The 17558-nt window shown below is 36.5% G+C and overlaps 1 protein-coding gene across 2 annotated transcripts in view; it reads left to right on the forward strand.

Moving 5' to 3' along the window:
- ZRANB1 (zinc finger RANBP2-type containing 1) overlaps positions 1–17558 on the forward strand; it is a 93826-nt gene that overhangs the window by 39795 nt on the left and 36473 nt on the right. Inside the window, exon 2 of one of the 2 annotated variants that reach the window (XM_031957003.1) lies at positions 9343–10193. In XM_031957003.1, coding sequence (XP_031812863.1) covers positions 9380–10193 — 814 coding nt within the window. In that variant the 5' untranslated portion in view covers positions 9343–9379. Of the gene's footprint in view, positions 1–9342; positions 10194–17558 lie in introns of those variants that run through there. The other variant, XM_003755006.4, reaches the window with a different exon arrangement.

Consider the following 17558-nt stretch of genomic DNA (forward strand, 5'->3'; position numbering starts at 1 on the left):
CTTGTCTTGGGCTTTAATGTTTACAAGATCTTTCCCCACTCATCTGTCTCACAGAGTTCTTGTTAGGCAAGTACTTTGTACTTGTAAATCTTAAAGTGATAAATATGAATTACTGTACTTATTCTAATAGCAGTAGGAAGGGCATTTATTATTATCCTCTCTATTTTGTAGATGAAACCAGTTGCAGAAACAGTCTCTGCCCTCAAGGAGCTTACATTCTTCTAGGGGGATACAACATATAAACAGATAAGTAAATACAAGATAATTTGAAAAGAGAGATGACTAACTAATACATGGGGGTCTCAGAAGGTTGTTCCATAGAGGATGAACCCTGACTTAGGCCTTAAAGAATTTAGGGGATTCTGAGAGATGGAGGTAAAGGAGGGAATGCATCCAGACATGGGGGACACTCAGATCAGTGGCACGTTTTGGGAATAGTAGATGAGCTGGTTTGGCCAGAATGTAGAGTATATGAGGGAAGAGCATTGTGAGGTAAATCTAAAAAAGTGGCCTGGAATTTGATGGAGGCAGCGTGAAGTGTCTGAAGAGTCTGAGAAGCAGTTGTATTTTATGTAAAGGACTGGAGGTTTTTTTGGGAGAGGAAGGAATAATGTGGTTGCATCTGTTTAGGAAGAGAATGTGGCAGCTGTATGAAGAACACATTATAGTTGGGAAGGATCTGAATGAGGGTGTGTTGACCCTGTAAAGGATGAGTATTTGAAAAGATATGACTGATAAGTGGTAATGAGTGTGGGAGAGAAAGGGGAGTGAGGAGAGAAGGGAGGGAGAGAGAGTGTGTGTGTGTGTGTGTGTGTGTGTGTGTCTGTCTGTCTGTCTCCAAGGTTATGAAACAGAGTGGCCACAAGTGTGATCTCATTCCCTGGAAATAGGCAAGCTTGGACAAAAGGATGAGTTCTGGGGAAAAGATAATGAATTTTTCTGTCCACATCAGTTAAATTTGAAAAGAAGTGTCCAGGGGATGTCTAGCCAGAAGTTGATGTGGGAGTAAAGTTTAGGGAGGGACACTTAGTTCTGGATATAGATTTTGGAAGGACAGTTTTTTGGTGGGTAGAATTAGTTCTGTTAGGTTGATTTTTATGTGATAGGATGTTAAGATGGAATATTCAAGCTGTAGTTGCAATTTAGCCAGACAAAAATAAGGAATGGAGAGGTAGATTGGGGGACTAAACCAATTGTCTGAATGCTAAGTGGTAATGGTGGGTGCTGAGGAAAAGCAGGGTTTATCACTTATTATTTGGGAAATTTGCCTTTTGAAAAATAAAATAATTGAGCTAAATAGTGTTCATTAATTATTATCATAGGAATAGGATTTTAGCAAATCCTTAAAGGTACATTTTAGGGCAGCTGTGTCTAACACAGTGTGAGCTCCTTGAGGACAGGGACACTTCTCTCTTTTTTTCCTGCTTTAATCTCCAGCACTTAGTTCTGTGCCTTGTATATTTTGAGACCAAGGGTCTGTGATTTTATTGGATGGATGGAATAAGCATTTATATAGTATGCCAGGCACTGTGCTAAGACTTTACAGATGTCTCATTTGATCTTCGTGACCACTCTGGACTGTTGGTGCTGTTAGGATTACATTTTACAGATAGGAAGAAGGGGCAAACAGTGATGACATAACTTGCCCAGAATCATAGAGCTAATTCCTGAGGTTGGATTTGAACTCAGGATTTCCTAACTCCAAGCCCCAGTACTCTGTTACCCTGGCTCCCTCTGCTGCCATCTTGGTTTAGGAGGAAACTCCCTCTGCCAGTGCCTTGTCATTCAGCCACTGGGTACCCTGAGAAGCCATGGGATGATGTGCTCAGAGTCCTGGGTGTGTGACAGGCTCCTCAGCTCACATTGGAATTTTCCAACCATCACATTGGATGGCTAGCTGAATATATCTCCTCCTCTGTAGGAGAGGTTACAGTATATCTACCCTGTCTTCATTATGCTTTTAGAACCAGAATCTGTGCTTGGCACCCAGGCACACATAATCTGGGTTTGAGTCTGAATCGATTCAAAGATATTAAAGAAATGAAAATCTCTCCAAATATTAGTTGAGATTTTTTTTTTTCCCTTAACAGTAATAATACCTGACATTTCTAAGACTTGAAGCAGTCTCTTTACAGAAACCCTGAGATGGAGTTCAAACATTAGCACGGCTTACAGCTGAGGAAGTGCCATTGATGCCAGAGGCAGTGCACTACTTGTCCATCTGACGCAGGACTTGAACCCAAGTTTCTGAACTCCAAACCTAGCCCTTGATCTGCTTTACCATTTCCTCTTCAACCTGATTTGAATACGATCTCAGGCTGAGCCCAGGAGGATGGATGAGAGATCAAAAGAACAGTGAGGAACGTGTCTGGAAAAGTAGGTTGCAGCCTGGTCTTGGAGGGCTTAAAATGCCAGGCCGATAAAAGGAGCAGGGATCCCCCAGTCCTGGTCAGAGTAGGCTTGGTAAGATGCCACTGAGTCTCTGTGGAGCCTTTATTGTGTGCTGGGTACACCAGGTAAAAGGGCAGAAATCAAAACATTGCTTGCTGTGAAGTAGTTTGGGAGAGAACCATGGATGTATGTACATGTACATATTAATGCACATATACACAGCATACTTGCTTAAACATGTGCAAAATACATACATGTTCCGGATTTTAACACATGCCCTTTGTACTCTGGGTTGTAAAGAGCCATTTGTTCTTTCTCAAAAGTTGAAATCGGCTCACACAGCTTCTTCCATTCTGCTTCTGAAGCATCTAGTGGAGGCTGAATGATTTTAGCCCAGTGCTTTGTGCCTGTAACTGGGACCTCTTTAAGTGCTCCAAGAGCTGCCTGAGATGTTTAGGGCTTCTGGGTGATGTCTCTCAGTGTATGTTAAGGTTACACAAACATCTGGGTAAAGGGAGATATGTTACATCGTATCATGGAATCTCAGGCCTGGAGCTGGGGAAGACTCTGGGCCAGCTCTGTTTTTACAAATGAGGAAATTGGGCCTTAGAGGAACTGAGATGACTTGCTGAGTGAGATAACTTAGGTAGTTGTTGAAGAAAGCAGAATTTGAACCTAGGTTCTATGACTCCAAAGCCAGTGTTGCTCTTTATTGTTTTTCTTTTTCATTCTGAACTTAGCAAATAGGAATGTTAATTATATAAAGAAAGAAATGATGATTGTATATGAAGTCATGAATCTTTTTTATGTGTATCTTGTTTTTTAAAAAATGTATATTTAATATGATAGTATCAACTCTGCCATGCTTGGCTGTGTTCCTTTCTGAACTTCTATTCTTCTATTCTATATTCACCTATTCTATAGTCAGAAAAGACAGATTTATATATATCTCATATGGTACATCTCATTCTGAACCCTGAGTCCATTACTTTTCCACCAAGAACTAGGAGGCCTGCTTCATCATTTTTGGAGCTAGGATTGCTCTTGCATTGATCGGAGTTCTTAAAGCTCTTAAAGTTGTTCCTGTTACATTACTGTGATGGTGGTTTATTGTTTCTCCTCACTTCTTATGCATCTGTTCACATGAGTCTTCCCAAGTTTCTTTGGATCTATCCCATTTTATATTACATTGTAATAATATTCTTTTACATTTATATGCTATAATTTGTTCAACTATCTTATTTCTGGTTCTTTGCTACTACAAAAACCAGTGATTTTCGAACTGATTTTCAGAATTTTGATTTCTAGAATTATTTGATCAGTTCATAGTTACACTAATACTGACTTGCCAGTCCTCCAACAATATAGGTATTCTTCTAATTAGCTGTAACCAGCTTATGACAGGCCTACTGTGTTATACAGACACAAAAATATAGTTTCAGCCCGACTTTCTTTTTGGCAAAATAACATGGACATAGGTAAATATAGACTCTATACAACATAATTTGGGATGTGGTACTAGAAAGAAGGGGGAAGGTCTCAGGTAGGAAGTGTCATCTGAACTGAGACGTGAAGGATTCTTCAGGATTCTAAGAGGTAAAGTTCTGGGCATTGGAAGAAATAGCAGGAAAGCTGGTTTGTTTGGAACTTTGAATCTGGGACTGTGCTATGAAGGATTTTAAGTGATAGCCAATAGAAAGCTACCAGAGCAGTTTGAAATGGGGATGCATCTTAGGTATATCACGTTAGTAACTGTGAAGGAGAGAAATTTGAGGCAGGAAAGCCAAACTACTATTGTAGTTGTGGGGATGGGGAGGCAGTAATGACTTCCTCACTAGATGATGGTCATGGGCCTTAGTAATAATAGGGAAGTTGAGAATGGGGGAGGGTTTGGGTAGACAGATCATGATTTCCATTTGGGAGATGTTGAGCTGAAGATGTTGATAGGATTTCCATCTTGGGGTGTACAGGGAGCTCAACAAGGATGAGGACTGAAAGGGAGACCATTGCAATTGTAACTGGAGAGATGCTTGGTAACTTTGGAGAGGAGTGGTCTCAACTGAGTGATTGGCTTAGAAAGTAGATTGTAAAGGGTTAAGAAGTTAGTAAAAGGAGAGGAAATGGAGGCAATAAGTTACATTTTCTAAGATTTTGGCTAGGAAAGATACCTAAAGAGATGGAGGATAATATTGAGAGATACCAAAAGGAGTTTTTGAAGATTGGGAAGACCTAGCTTTGTAGGCAACAGGGAAGAAGCTAGTAGATAGTGATAGAAGACTAGGTAGAGGGGATTATCTAGGACAAGTTTCATTGAATTAAGTCTTGTGCCTAGGCTTTTTATTATAGTGATTTTTATTTCATTTGAAGAATATTTGGTAAATCAGCCATATACCAAAGCCAAATTATATTTCTTGTACAAGAGAATTTGTCCTGTTGTTTTAATTCTAGATTCACTCAGATGAATTTATACATTAATTTGAAATGAAAGTGATAAAGTATTATTAATGTACAATTTTATCTTAATTTTATAACAACACTGGTGAGATTTATTTTTCTTTTTCTTATATTAAGTGATCTGAAGAAAAGTGTCCTGAGCATTACATTTCCTTTTAGCAAAATCACATGTTTGAGCAAATATTTCTTTTTGAAACATTACTATTACTATGGGTATTCATAGATGTAATTTGAATTTCATAAGCAGTTCCATTGCTTATGTTCTGTAATAAGTTTTTTACCTCCAAATCCTAATTCATTTTCTTTCTGACAAAGTTATTGGATGTTATGTGCTGGTATCATTTTTTGCTTAAAACTTTTTAAGACTAGTTGTCTTCTGATCTCAGTGTGACCTTAGGGAAGATTCCTTACTTCTCTGTCTCAGTTTCCTCATCAGTGATATGAGAGGAGGTGGACTAGCTCTGAGGTCTCTTCGAAGTGCCTTAAAAATGGTTACATTAGGGAGTCTGAATGGGCAGTGCTCAAGCCTATATGACAGTGTACCAACTCTATGGTCGCAAGCCAGCTTAGATGCTTATTACCTTTTGGGTGTCTGGTTATCTGAGTATCAGATTACCATTAGAATCAGAAAAATTGAGTAGCTGCTGAATTGTGAAATTCCTCATAGCAAAGCTGGGTTTGGACTTTGCCACATTTGGCTCATTCTGCCTTTCCAGGCTGATTACACAGTGCATGCTGCTGCCAAACTGCATTGTTGGACTCCATATATAACATTCCATCTCTCACCTCTTCATGCCTAAAATGCTCCACTTCCTCTTTTCTTTCTCTGGGACTCTGGGAAAGTTTCACCTTTTTTAAAAGGTCGTCTTCTGGTTGCCCCAATTGCTCTGGCAAATTCTTTTCTATATAACTCATTTCTATTTATCTCAGAACACATTAAAATGTTCCTTTCCCTGCCAGACTGAACTCCAAGAGGAGGAGGATTGTCTTTGTATCCCTAGTGGCACCTGTGTAGAAGGCCTGGCAGTAAAGGATGGCGGATTACTTCTCCGATGAAGGCATCAACCTTCAATTTTGTCATTGTTGATTCTATATGTTGTTTTGGCTATGTACGGCCAAATGAAAGAAACTTAATTCAAGAAGTTATCATAATAACTTAAGTGTTATCTCTCACCAACTGACTGGGTCATTCCTAGTATGTGATTTCCCTTCACAAAATTTCCTTAATTATAAGATGATAGTATGAAATTGGTTTATTTCTTTTGTAGCTCTTGCTATCTTGTTCTGGCACCTGGCTCAGTTCTGTAGATGTACTTTTATGGGAATTCTCTGTAATAAAATTTGAATTCATTCCCAGTCAATATAATTTTGGGCTGCCTTTATCCACTCTGTTTATTTTTTTCTCCTCCATTAATGCAGCAAATCAGTTGACCTGTTGTCACTAGTCTTATTAATATTCGCTATAATCCCAAATCCTTCCTATAAATAGATAGAATACTGAATTTAAAGAAATTGGCATATTTTAATTTTACTAGGCTGTTTAGTTTTGTTAACTTTAAATTACAAATATAGTGGCTCACTATTAAGTAAGAAGAAATTAATAGATTCAATCTTTAAAAATGTGGTAAAAGGAAAACTTTTTTATAAATTTAGGTCCACTTGGAAGTTTCACTTCAAACTCAGGTCTGGTTCTCTTGGTAGAAATATCTCTTCAGAGTCCAGAATCATGTAGGGTCTTTGTAGTGTCTTCTTGAGAAAATCAGATTCTGTACCACTTGAAGATGTAATCTTGTCTCTGTTAGAAAAAAAGTAAGATTTATAAATCAAATCAATGAACAAATTGAAAACTATCAGTTTGGGTATTAAAAACCTTAAGAGTAGCTATCTTAAATATATTCTTGTTGCTTTTGAAGCAATCTTTTTTTTTTAATTAATTTTTTCTCAAGTATATATAAAAACAATTTTTAACATTTTCTTTTTAAAATTTGAGTTCCATGTTCTTTCCCTCCCTCCCTGCTCTCCTTGTAAAGATAGACAATTTGATCTAAATAATGCATGTGTAGTCAGAGGCAGTCTTTTTAATAGTATATATTTGGGAAATGGAAGCCTAGGAAAGAGCACTGACACTCCCATAGTAAATTCTGATTAATACTCAGGAAAGAAAAGTCAAGAAGGAATCTGTGTTTCTCTGCATGTCTCTTAACTCTAGCTGCCTACCCAAACATAAACTGGTGACAGGAGAGGTGACTCCAGGCAAGGGTTTAAGGAACTAGATATCAGATAGGATCACAGAGTAAAAATTATCATCTTTTCCAACCTTCTTCTTTTACTGAGTAAGTAGGAAGAAAAGGTTGTATTGGATGGCTAGTGTGTAACTTCAGACTGTCATTGCATAGCTGAAAAAGGAAATTATATGCATTGTTTCTTTAGTTTTTTGAAACAGCTTTGTGAGCTATAGGGTAAAGCTAATACTACCCTCATCCTGTTTTATGGATGTGGAAACAACTGAGGCTCGAGATAAATGATTTGACTAAGTCATATGAAAGGTAAGTGGGAATCTGAATCAAAGTCCTTTGACTTAAAACTTACTATTTTTTTCCATTACAAAAATAGTTGTCATTCTCTGTAAAAATTAAAGTTTTTCTTTGTTGTGATCTTTTTTTTTTTTTAATAAGGATGATTCCTTTTATTCATTTGTTCAAGTATTTACGATTTTAGAGGTGTTGGAAATTTTCCATAGAGATATCTTATAGCTACTTTGAAACTTAATAGAGTTGCTGTATTTTAAATGTTTGCTTCATCTTCTTTGACCATCATGATGAATGGGTCTTTTCTGATGTATATGAATTAGTTCTTGGACATAGGGCCCTTATTGTGAAGCATTTCTAGCTTGACAGCACCTGCTAGAGTCTGTGTATTCCCCTTTGAGAATCTTGGATCTTCCCTAGGTCAGTAGTACCAGAGTAGAACTTTAGTAAATTGAATTTTTTAAAAGTATACTTAGAAATTACATGGACTTACAACTGTTTGTAGTAGTTATCAGTAGTAGTCTTAGGAAAGTGCCTTCAGTTTTATTATCCCAGTGAAAGTAATCTCTTTGTGTGCTCAGTAAGTAGTTCAGGTTAGCTTTCAGATATTGAATTTCTTCTTGAGCTTAAGTAGAAAGACAGTGGAGTATTGGGGAGCCCTATCTCAGATTTTACAATTGTATTTAATGAATGACATGATCCTACATCAGCTACATCATTTCACAAATGAGCCTCATCTTTCTGTTTCTAGTCCTTCTGATTGGACAAAAGTGTATTATATGTGATTTCACATTGTATCCCCTTAGCCAGACTCCTAGATATGTTAGATAAATAAATGGTAGGTGGATTGAACTGAAGAAATAATAGAATTGACTATATTTTACATTTTGAAGTCTTTAGTGTTTGATATAGAACACACTGAATAGTGTTTTAGTTATTGAGGAAATAGAATCATATGATAGCAGGATCTTTATATAGTATCTCATCTATCTTTCCCCATCTTTTGGCTTAACTGGACTCCATCTAAGACTTTTTCTTGATCTGAAAAGCTTGTGTGTATATGTATGTATATGTAAGTATATATCATATATAGTGTGTATATGTGTATGTCATTTATGTAATATATATTTGTGTGTATGCATATGTATGTGTGTGTGTATATTTATATATATTCTCTTTTTGGAATTTACTTTTAATGCCTTTTCTATTTACATAAGAAATGTAGTTTTTAGGAATTTAATGTTTCTAAAAGGAGCTATAACATCTGTAATTTTTTATTGTTTCATTATGAACTTTAAAGCAGGTATTTTAGGAATGATGCTTTTGAAAGCACTGGAGGAAGAGCAGAATGCAAACTGTTCTTGGAAATAAAGGGAAACAGTCCAGCTGGAGATTAGTGTTTTACCTTACTTCTGACTTGGGAAATTTTTAAAACTGTTGCTCTTTTTTTTCCAAGAGATGTTACATGTAGGGGAAGACTAGTGAAAAAAGGAGCTTCATTTGACAATTTTAAGAAAGGTTTTTTGTTTGTTCCTAGGCATTGTTTGGATTTTTATCATCTTTTCCATTCCATAATTTCTGTAACATTTAGTGCTTTGGGAAACTCAAAACTGTGTCTTGGTTCAAAACTGTTCGATTTTAGCACATTCCCTTTTAAAGCCTTTTAAAAGTAGTTTCTAGTGAAAATTCCTTTTCTATGTACTTTTCTCCTTCCTTTCTCTGTACCTGTACATAGTTTTTGAAATATAACTTTTTTTTTTTACATCTGGGGCCAAAACTTTTCCCTAAAGCTAACCTAATAAAATAAAATTTCATACTTGAATTAGGGAGGAGGGTGGTTCATTTTTTATACAAATTTTTAAGAAATTTGATGTTTTCTTGAGATACTTGTAACTTGTCAACGTCTTTTCAGAGGTGAAATTGTTTTGTAGTCATTATATTTTAATAACTATATCCTAATTATTTATAGCTTCCTGCCTGACATAATTCACTTCAAGAAGTGCACAATGTCAGAACGTGGAATTAAGTGGGCTTGTGAGTATTGTACGTACGAAAATTGGCCATCTGCAATCAAGTGTACCATGTGTCGTGCCCAGAGACCAAGTGGAACAATTATTACTGAAGATCCATTTAAAAGCGGTTCGAGTGATGTTGGTAGAGACTGGGATCCTTCTGTTACTGAAGGAGGAAGTAGCCCTTTGATATGTCCAGATTCCAGTGCAAGACCAAGAGTTAAGTCTTCATACACTGTGGAAAATGCTAACAAATGGTCATGCCATATGTGCACGTATTTGAACTGGCCAAGAGCAATCAGATGTACCCAATGCTTGTCCCAGCGAAGGACCAGGAGTCCCACAGAATCTCCTCAGTCCTCAGGATCAGGTTCAAGGCCAGCCCCCTTTTCAGTTGATCCTTGTGAGGAGTACAATGATAGAAATAAACTGAACACAAGGACCCAGCATTGGACTTGTTCTGTTTGCACATATGAAAACTGGGCCAAGGCTAGGAAATGTGTTGTTTGTGATCATCCCAGACCTAACAACATTGAAGCTATAGAACTGGCAGAGACAGAAGAGGCTTCTTCCTTAATCAATGAACAAGACCGAACTCGGTGGAGAGGAAGCTGCAGTGGGGGAAACAGCCAGAGAAGATCTCCTCCTACACCTCAGCGGGACTCTGAGATGAACATGGATTTTCAGAGAATTGAATTAGCTGGTGCTGTTGGCAGCAAAGAGGAGCTTGAAGTAGACTTCAAAAAGCTAAAGCAAATTAAAAACCGAATGAAAAAGACTGATTGGCTGTTCCTCAATGCTTGCGTGGGTAAGTGCCTGTTTTTGCATTGTTTGCATGGGCAGAGAGAAAGAATTGGAAAAAGGGATAGGCAGGGAAGGGGAAAGGTAAGGGAGAAGGGGATAGAGAGAAGAGGGACAGAGAAAGGAAGATAGAGGAGGGAGAAAGGAAGGGAGGGAGAAGGAAGGGGAATTGAAACTGACATGGAAGTTATTCTCTGGGATCAGTTTTCTTCAGCATTCTTATCCTCATTAATAACGTGTGCCATTACATCGTGTGCTTGTTGCCTTCACTAGCATGAATGGACCTGGGTTTCTGAATCTTTCTCTTTTCACAGCCCTTCTTCCTCAATATTGCTTTATCATAACTTATTTTTAATTGAATAAATGTCTTTTCATGTTGAAGTACATTTTTCAAAATGGAAAAAAAAAATTTAAAAACAAACCAATATCAAATATGTACCTGTGTTCAAAACTGCTATGTTGTTTACTCTAACAAGATGTAACTGTGGAACACCCCAGTTGCAAGTTTGGGAGTGTTTGTAAACAGTCTAAGCATCTTGAGATGAGAGAAGCTTTAGTCAGACGTTAAAAATAACACAAAAATGTGATTCGGAGATGGTGTCTACATAATGCTGACCTTGAAGATGCTGATGTTAATGTAATAGGAATGTCCTATTGTAAATATTTACAAGCTTGAGGAAACTACATTTTTATGGCAATTTGATTCCATGAAATCAGATTCTGATCTGTGCTTTGTTTTTAGTGTTTTCTTAAGTCATATATATATTGGTCCCAACTACTAGCTCAGATTTGTTAAAGAAAAAAAATATATATAAGCAGTACTTCCTTTATTATTGACCTTGTGAATTAATTCTTTGTGATGAAATCTCACAGCAAATACTTGAGTCTTATGAGTCTTCTTGGAATATATTAAACATTTGAACTTTATAATGTAAATTGTTTTGATTAGGGACAGCTACTTTGAAATCCTGTTTTGTTTTTTTTTTTTTTTTTTTAATTGAGCCTTCATTTATTTTGCATGAAAGATTTAAATTTTTTCTAGTACTTAATTTCTTTATTGTTTAATTTGGTGATTATATTTTAAATAAAGGGAAAGATGGAGCTATTTATATATGTTGAATATACATAACTACAGATATATTAGGTATTTATATGCTAGCTTTTGACTTGAAAGAATAGCCCTTCGTATGGGATTGGGGTTTAAAAAAGAGATCAAAGAATCCTTCTCCATTTATCTGTGCTTCTCTCTCATGTCATTGACATATTTTCTTTGAAACTTGATAAGGTAATACTTCCAGGTAGACTTAAAAATACACTGTTAAAAAAAAAAGAGGATACCTAAAAGAAAAACAAGTGCCCTTTTCTTTTAATCACATACTTTTTATAATAAATTTAATGAATCCTCTTAGTAGTTGCTAGTGATTCTTGCATGCTTTAACAAATAAAAGTATCTCTTTATGTGCAATATTGACTTACAAATGGAAATTAATTGAGCTGTTTAGTGGGGTTATATCCCTGAAATAGAGAAACCAAAAGAATGGACTGTTTCCTTGACTGATTCTAGTACCATGTCTGCCTTAAGCATTCTGTGGTTAGTAGCCTATGTTCTCTTCCCAAGTCCTGTATTGGGCTCTGATAAGATTCAGGCCAGTCTTTGAGTGGGGTGAGCCTGTGTTTAAGTATCTGGTGTTGAGCTTAATGACTGATGGGATCTGTAGATTTTGTGGATTGTGGATTTTGACTTGTCTTTCAGCAGATATTTTTGAGCATTTGCCATAATTATGTGTTCTGAATATCCAAGGAAAAGAACATAATTCTTATTTAGTTGACACTGATAAATCTATCCTGGCCTCAAGTTGTTATATAGATACATGTCTTAATTCTTTATTTCTGTCATAATTGGCTTAAACAGAGTACCTGCTTAAGTAATCATGGTAGTAAAGAAGTCTGAGATATATATCAGAAAAACAGTGTTAGTTTCTCTTCTTTTACATTGCTTTTGGGCTGGTTGTGGGGGGTAGTGGTAACTGTTAGAGCTGTTGCTTGCTTTTGAGACAGAGAAAGCACATGCTGCATTTGGAGGACACTCGGCTCTGATGTTTATTGCCTTCTTATGTTTTCTTGGGCTGTCATTTCACTTATTTAGGCTCCAGTTTCCTCATTTATTAGACAGAAACTTATCTATTTCCTGGGTCCAGCGTCTATAAATGTAACTATTTATTGTTTTATACAGCTTGCAAAAAGGAGGGCTGTGGAGCTTGTAAATCTGAGATCATGAAAAAAATTTTTGCTACCTTCTTAGCTAGCTAACCAGGAATGAGAGACTCATTTGTCCAAGTACCAACGTTTGAGTAAGAGTTCTGGACTGCTAGATACAAATTTCACATACATGATGTGTCATAGAGAGAGAGGTGTGGCTCACATTTGCTTCATGTATAGGGGTTTGGGAGGGGAGTATTGTGGGGAGGAAAGATGGAAGCACATGTGGTGACTTTCATCAGAGATCCTGTCTCATCAGAAATGATAGAAACTAGATGATTATTTAAGAACGTTAGAGTTTGAATTTAGGGGTTGAACAGTTTCTTTCCTTTTCACCAAAGAGATGAAATATGATTGTAGAGCTCATTTCTCAAATAAGGTGAAAATTTGTATGGAAGGGGGCAAACCAAGCCATCAGACTGAAGTTGATGACTATTTTGCCTTTGTGGTATGTGCCCATTTAATGTTCTAGTAAATCTATGGATTTTCTACCTGATTGCAACTAAGCTCATAGGAAGATAGTTAGATATTAAATCCCAAATCATATTTCTGTAATAGTAATTCCTGATGTATCCCTTTTGAGAGATGACTGAGTCTTTGAGATCTTTACTTCTTGAAGCTTTGTTTCTTCACCAACTCCTATAGCATTGAGTATCTCTATTGAGGTGACATCTTTGCTTATTCTTTCTCTCTTCAGAGTAAGGTAATTTATAGAAGCTATTATCACTTGCAGTTGAAAAGGATAGAGGGCTTTAATATGACCCCAAACGACTAAGCATTCCATGAATATTAAGTATTGTTCATGGTCTCACTAACTGCCAATGTCTCACGTCTTTTTATCATACAATCATACATTTAAACCTTGAATAGTCTGAAAAGCATGTCATTAATGGTATGTGTACTTTTTTTCAGATTGCAAAAAATTGTGTTTGTCTTCTATTTGATTTCCCAGGATTTTTTTCCCCTCACAATGGGCCTGTGCAAGAGGATCATCTTGTCCATAGAATATCATGATACTATGATATTTTTAGCAAAATTAAATTTGATCCTCACCATGTTGAAAGTTGGGGTTCTTAATCCTACGGCCTGTGAGTTTAAAAAAAGTTTTTTTGGATAACTGTCTTATTATATGATTGGTTTCTGTTATCATCTTAGGTACTCTGTTTTGTGAATCTAAAGATGTAATTCTGTGAAGCAGTCCATAGGCTTTATTAGATTGTCAAAGAGGTGCTGGACACACAAAAGGTTAACAGAAATTCTGTCCTAAAGGGATGTTAATAGTGGTTTCATTTTATATTTAGGGCAGTTGATGAGTAGACAGGATTGTTATTCCCTTGGAGACGATCCTTTGTACTTTGTAAATAAAGATGGGAAGGGCAGAGATGGGTATTGAGGAGCCATTGGGAAGCTGTTTTGTGCAACTGTTTTCTCCCATGCTGCTCAGCAGTGTGCTTTAAGCTTATGGCTCCAGGTGATACTGTACAGCTGTCCGGTGAGCTTGGGGCTGCCACCATATGGGATTGTTGCTTATTGGGTTCTGTCAGTTGTTCTGCTCTTGGTGCTTCATTGACCGTGTGCCTTCTCTGCTTGGTTTGCTTTGTACCATTCTCAGTTTGGCACACTAGCATGTGTGTGGTTCCTGTTGTCATTGGAACACATCAAATTGGACTTAACTACTGAAATTGTTCACTTGGCAAGTAACTCTTTAGTGTCCATATCCATATTCTTTGTTATCTTTTTGAATGTTAATCAGAGGTTCCATCAATAAACTTTATAATCACCTAATGTGTATCAGGGGCTGTATGGGATACAAAAAAGAAACAAGAGACAGTTCCTACCTTCATGGCTTATAGTCTAGTGGGGGAGACAACTTGCAAGATAACTTGCAAGCAAATTAAATATATTCAAAGCAAGCTATACCTACGATAGATAGGAGATAATGAACAGAAGGAAGGCTCTTGAATGAAGAGAGATTAGGACTGTCTTGCCGTGTAGAAGATAGGATTTTTGATTGGGTCTTAAAGAAAGACAGGGAGGTCATTATGTGTAATGGGAGGAGGCAGTGTTCCAGGCTTGGGACACAACCAGAAGCCAAGAAATGGAGAGGCTTGTTGATGCACCAGCCAGGAGGCCGGGTCATGGGATCCAGGATTACATGGTGGGGAATATGGTGTAAGAAGACTGGAAAGGAAGGAGTCTGTTATAAAGAGCTTTGAATACCACACTCAGCATTTTGTATTTGATCTTACAGGAAATAGGAAACCCCTGAAGTTTGTTGAATAAAATCTGTAAAATGAACTGGAAGTGGAGTGGCAAATATTTTTTGCCAGAAAAATCCCAGATGGGATCACAAAGAGTCGAACATAACTGAAAAACAGCTAAATGTGGTGGTGATGAAATTATTCCCCAAAACTAAGTTAGATGGCTGGGGCAGGCTTAATAAGTGGTGGTTGTTTAAGAAAAAAGTTGTACAAATCACAGTACTATGAAGGCACCTGACTTTATTTGCTGCTTCCAGACTAAATAGCTGAAAGACACAGGATAATGGATTGGCTAAACTCCTTCTTGAGCTGACAAAATATCTTCTTTTTAAAAAAATACTATTAAAGCTTTTTATTTACAAAGCATATGCATGGGTAATTTTTCAACATTGACCCTTGCAAAACCTTTTGTTCCAAATTTTCCCCTCCTTCCCCCCACTCCCTCCCCTAGCTGGCAAATAGTCCAATACATGTTAAATATGTTGAAATACATGTTAAATCCAATATATATGCATATTTATACAGTTATCTTGCTGCACAAGAAAAATTAGATCAAGAAGGAAGAAAAAAAAACTGAGAAAAAACAAAATGTAAGCAAATAACAGAGAGTGTGAGAATGCTATGTTGTAGTCCACATTGAGTTTCTACTGCTCTCTCTGGGTGTATATGGCTCTCTTTATCACTGAACAAATGAATCATCCCATTGTTGAAGTGGGCCATCCATCAGAATTGATTGTTGTATAGTCTTGTTGCCGTGTACAATGATCTTCTGGTTCTGCTCATTTAACTTAGCATCAGTTCATGTAAATCTCTCCAGGCTTCTCTGAAATCATCCTGCTGGTCATTTCTTACAGAACAATAATATTCCATAACATTCATATATCATAATTTATTCAGCCATTCCCCAACTGATGGGCATCCATTCAGTTTCCAGTTTCTTTTAGTCACTTGTACCTGTTATAACTTTTGGAGGGACGTGAGAAAACTAATGACCAGAGAAAATGTTAATTAATATAACATTCAAACTACATTGACATTATGTGTAAGCTGACTTTGTACTGTCTTAAAAAGTGTGAACTCCAAGAGGCAGTTTTTTCTGGAATAAATCATTGGCAGTGTAACTTCAAAGAAAACCAAACTTTTAGTGTATGGACAGTTTCGTGTATGTCTTTAGTCAACTTGACATTGTTACTGTATATTTATATTATATATATTAACACACACACACACGCTCATATGTGTATAGACATACACACATTTTAAAAAGTGAGAATACTAAAATACAAATAGGTAATAGCCAACATTTATATAGCTCTTACTGTATATGTCGAGCACTATGGCAACTGCTTTACCATTATTACTCATTTGATATCTTGATAACCGTGGAAGAGAAGCTGTTATGTTATGTTACTATTTTACAGATGAGGAAACCAAAGCTAACAGGTTAACTGATTTGTCTCAGGTTATACAGCTAGAAAGTACATGAGCCTGAATTTGAACTCAAGCCTTTCTGCCTTCAGGCCCAATGCTGTATCTACTGTAAAATATCATAAACACCTCCTTCTTTTCCTAGGTTTACTACTTCTGATAATTCTGCTTTAAAGGTATTTATTCCATTGAACATTTTTTTTTTTTTACTTGTTTTTTATTACAACATTTTAAAAACAACATTTCTCTGGGTGGTGTATGTCTCATCTGATTTGGAAAAACACCTGGCACCACAAATGGTTTTTATATCTGTGCTAAGAGTCTTCAATAAACCATCTGTGAGGGACCCATATATGTTTTGGTTTTTCGTTTTTTCCTGATTATTTAATTGTCAAAGCTTTTGGAAGAACTTGGTATGTAGTTTCCCAGTTAAACTAAGGGGAAAATGAATCTCTAGAAGTCATCCTGCCCTCCTCAAGGTTTCATTGACATTGGCAGCAGAAGTAGGAGCCTCTTTTTAAAGTTTTCCTTTAAGCCTGCAATGTTGGGCCAGGTTTGCTGTGAATAATGGGCTGGTCTTGCGGTAGGAAAGTGATGGGACTAGATACGTAACTTGCAAAAGTCACAAACTTGGCTCAATAGTCTTTAGGACTGAGTTTTAGTTTGTAGACTAGACTGGGACTTGGATGTAGATTTCTGAAAGATTTTTTTTTTAAGGTTAAATTCTAATTTGTCTTAAAATCTTTCTTTTTTTAATGTCTCACTCTTAACAGCTCACACCCCCTTCCTCCATGAAACAATTTCATTGGTGATCTCTTCAGATCAGATCTTTTGCCAAAGAACTTTTGGGAGGAGGACGTTTACTTGATTGATATTCTAGTATTTTTTTTTTTAATTATTATTATTTAAAAAAGCAAACAATAAGAAAAACATAAAAATGGAAAAGAAATACAAAACAAAATAAAAGAGAACACTGTCATGTGCCCAGTAGAACATCAGGGAGGATTCAAAATATATAACAAATTATCAGATAAAGAAGTATATATATTAGTAGAAGAAATTATATTCATGGATGTCCATTTTTTCTTTGTTTCCTTGTAAATTGTTCCTTTGTTCTCTGCACTTTATTTACTTTATTCTTTTCTCTCCTTTCATTCGCTCACCACCCCCAAGCAAACTATAGTTAAGAAAAGATATATTTATGTATACATATTTAAATATACATCCCCCCAAACCCCACATACATATCTGTTGTCTGCTTTAATTCTGTTCCTGTTTTACTATTAACCTCCCCCCACCCATGGATTCCTCCCATGTTATCTTCTCACACACTTTGCTTTCCCATCCATCTCTCTATTCCTCCCTCCCTTCTTATTTCTTTATAGATTTTGGAGGATGCTATAACCCTTCATTGTATATGTGTA

Source organism: Sarcophilus harrisii, chromosome 2 (assembly GCF_902635505.1).
Source record: "Sarcophilus harrisii chromosome 2, mSarHar1.11, whole genome shotgun sequence".
Taxonomy (NCBI): domain Eukaryota; kingdom Metazoa; phylum Chordata; class Mammalia; order Dasyuromorphia; family Dasyuridae; genus Sarcophilus; species Sarcophilus harrisii.